Source organism: Aethalodelphis obliquidens, unplaced genomic scaffold (assembly GCF_003676395.1).
Source record: "Aethalodelphis obliquidens isolate GAN/ISIS:26980383/991018 unplaced genomic scaffold, ASM367639v1 scaffold2446, whole genome shotgun sequence".
NCBI lineage: Eukaryota > Metazoa > Chordata > Mammalia > Artiodactyla > Delphinidae > Aethalodelphis > Aethalodelphis obliquidens.
The window spans coordinates 1-3378 of NW_020840353.1; the positions used below are offsets into that span (position 1 = coordinate 1).

Genomic DNA, 3378 nt, shown 5'->3' on the forward strand with positions numbered 1-3378 from the left:
TCTTAGGTCCTGGTCCTCACATCCTCAGGGGACTGGAGCCACAGGACCCCTGGAGGGTCTACCCACCCACCCTGGTCCCCCCAGCCCTTCCTCCTGCACCCAATCAACTCTCAATAAAATGTCCTCATTGTCATTCAGAACTCGTGCTCTGCTCGTTTTTCTTTCTGCATTTGGTGTCCTGAACTCAACCATCCTCAAAGGGGAACAAAATCCTCTTATCCTTTAAGAAATCAAGATAGAGGATGGAGTCTTGGGACTCTTGTGAGGAATGGTTTCACTGTCACCCAGGACCCCCCCCCGCCCCCCAGAGAACATTCGAGAACAGGGAATTGGGTCGCTGCAGGAATGGAAGTCTGTCAACCCTCCCTACCCTCTTCCATGTTTCCTCCTCCGTGTGGACCACCTCCACATCTGATTGTCCCGGTCACAGTGGTTGGTTGCCAGGGCCTCCAGGACAATACCTCAGCTCCCTTCCCTGGAATCCTCAGCACCACATTCTGGATTGTGTAGCCCTCAGGAGTCCATCGGCTCCGTAGATGATGACCCACCGATTCCACGTGTCCTTTTGCTCAAAACCCACCCCGGTAATTCCGCATGACCTCGTCCTAGAGTTCCCACCCCCCTCATGGCACCTCCTGCTCGCACCTCCCTAGGGAAACAGCCCTGTGCCCCTCCCCCAGGCCTTCCGGTCACACTCTGCACAGGACCCACAGTCCCTGACCCTGGTCACTCATCCCACACTCCCTCTAGACAGTCCTCTTCCCACTTGTGTCAGGAGGGTCCCGACTGCCTTCAAGCCTCCTGGGACGAGGCCAGCTCTGCTCTCACCAATCTCTCGGTGGCCAGCCCACCACCTACCCACCACAAATGCCAGTGAAAACCATGTGAGTGGTCGATGGGGCCATGAGTCTAACGTCAAGTTTCGGTCTAGGACGGTGCCGTGGACTTGACTGTGTACTGATTCACCATCTTAGATCTGGAATGAGATCTCAGATCAGTGAGATTATTGCTGTAGGAGCTACACAGGACAGGGACCCGAGTGGTTAGAAAGGCAGACACACACACAGACACACACGCACATGCACGCACACCGGCACACACACGAGTTACTGCAAACTTGACCGCGTTGGACCTGCCTCTAGGGCACTGGAGCCTCCAGAATCCCTGTGGCCTCGCTCTGCAGAGAGCACAGCTCCATCCCCTCAGGGTGCTAAACAGGCTCCTCACCCTCCCACCATGACGCCCCCCACGCTACTGACCAGGGGACCCCACCTCCTCCAGGAAAGGAAGGTCCCTGGGATGTGATGTGACACCCAGATGTCTCTCCTGCACCTCCCATGCCTGGGGAAGGATGGAGCCCCGCTTCCCAGGGCTGAAGTTGCTGGTGAGGTGGCATCCCCCCACAGCCTCCCCGAGGACAGACCAGCCCCCATGACAAGGAGGGTGGCCCTGGGGCCTCTGTGCAGCTGCAGGTGGGCCTGGGCAGGGGGTGGAGGGGGTGTCAGGAAGGTTTATGTTCAAGGCTGTGTCACTGTGTAATGCGTTCGGCGGAGGGACCAAGCTGACCGTCCTGGGTGAGTCTCCCCCTTCCCCTCTTCTTCGGGGTCCACGGTGAAATTTGGGCAGATTTTCTTGTCTTTTCCCTCCTGTCTGGGGCTGGGGTCTCACTCTCTGGAGCCTGTCACCTTCACCCTCTAGGCTGTCCTTTGCCCCCAAGCCTGTCGTTCTTCACAGAACCTGGTGGGCATGGTGGGGACGGGCTAAGTGACCCTCCTGCCACCCCTCGCTCTTCCCATCCCGAGCCTTCCCTCCAGGCCCTTCTTCTCTGGATGCTGGGATGTCAGCTCCCTCCTCAGGGTGTCCAACCCCAGGGTCTGAGGACAAGGGAGGGACTGAGGCCCAAGGAATGGGGGTCTCAGGCTGGGGCACTGGGTCCAGGGATGTGGGAAGGACACTGGAAAGAGCTGGACAGAGCATGGGTGTCATCCTGGGATCTTTCTGCTCAGGGACCCAAATGGGGGCTAGTGAGGGACCCCAGAGCCAGGGGCCTTGGAGACTGGAAGAGGGAACAGTACACGGGGGAAGGGTAGACGAGTGTCCTGTTGAGAAGGTGGCCTCAGGGTGCTAGGTCCCCATCCTCCTCCCAGCAAGCAGGACACCCCAGGCCGCACAGATCTCAGGACACTCGGGCTTTAAGGGTCACTGCACCCAGTTATACACTGGACGTGAGCCCCAAGCTCAGACGCCCAGCGTGGGGACTCCTCATAGGGACAGATGACAGGAACTGACCTGGCCAGGCAGACAGATGTCCCAGGACAGACAGATCCCCAGCGAGACTTCACAGGTCAGGGGACCCCTCAGAACAGACACAACCCCAGGCTCAGAACGCAACGTTCACCCACATGGAAACTCTCATTTGTGGGACTCCCTGGACCCCAGCCCTGGGGCTGATGCTCCCTCCACCCTGGCAGCCCTGGAGGGGTCTCTGTGGTGTCTGTGGCAGCCCTAGAGGGTTGCGGGCTGTGAGGCTGGTATTAGGGGGACTGTGGGCAACAACCCCCCCCCGAAAGGGAAGAGAGCCTGAATGGGGGACAGACAGATGACCTGTATGAGGACACCAGACGAGAACCAGGGGAAGATCTCAGACAGACAAATGCCCAGGACAGACAGACACCCAGTGGAAAGAGGCGACCTCAGGGTGGACGCCAGGCAGCACCAGAGAGCAGAGGGTGGAATGTGGTTTATGGGACGTGGGAGCCTGAGGAAGAGATGGAGACTTGCCAGGGAGCCCCGAACTCTCAGGAGTCGGGCACTGAGGATCCCCCGACAGAAGGTGAGCGACCCCAGCCATGGCTGCCTGACCTCAGGGGAGCAAGGGCCCGCCTGGGATCCATGCACTGGACTTTGGGCACCTGTGCCGGCTTCTCCTGAGGTAAGGGGCTCCCGCGATGGACGCTGCCCCAGTGACCTCCCGTCTCTCCCTCACTTTGCAGGTCAGCCCAAGTCCTCGCCCTCAGTCACTCTGTTCGCGCCCTCCACTGAGGAGCTCAGCGCCAACAAGGCCACACTGGTGTGTCTCATCAATGACTTCTACCCGGGCAGCGTGACGGTGGCCTGGAAGTCAGGCAGCACCACCATCACCAAGGGCGTGGAGACCAGCCAGCCCTCGAAACAGAGCAACGGCAAGTACGCGGCCAGCAGCTACCTGGCCCTGACGGCCAGCGAGTGGAAATCTTATGAGAAGGGGGTCAGCTGCCAGGTCACGCACGATGGGAATACCGAGGAGAAGACAGTGTCGCCCTCCGAGTGCTCTTAGGTCCTGGTCCTCACATCCTCAGGGGACTGGAGCCACAGGACCCCTGGAGGGTCTACCCACCC

General features: G+C 59.7%; 1 gene segment (V, D, J or C); it reads left to right on the forward strand.

The window, feature by feature from the left end:
• The first annotated feature begins 1471 nt into the window (after positions 1-1471).
• On the forward strand, positions 1472-3369 carry LOC113617184 (Ig lambda chain C region-like). The segment is given in 2 exon segments: positions 1472-1574; positions 2994-3369. Coding segments are annotated over 2 exon segments (384 nt in total).
• Positions 3370-3378: the final 9 nt, after the last annotated feature.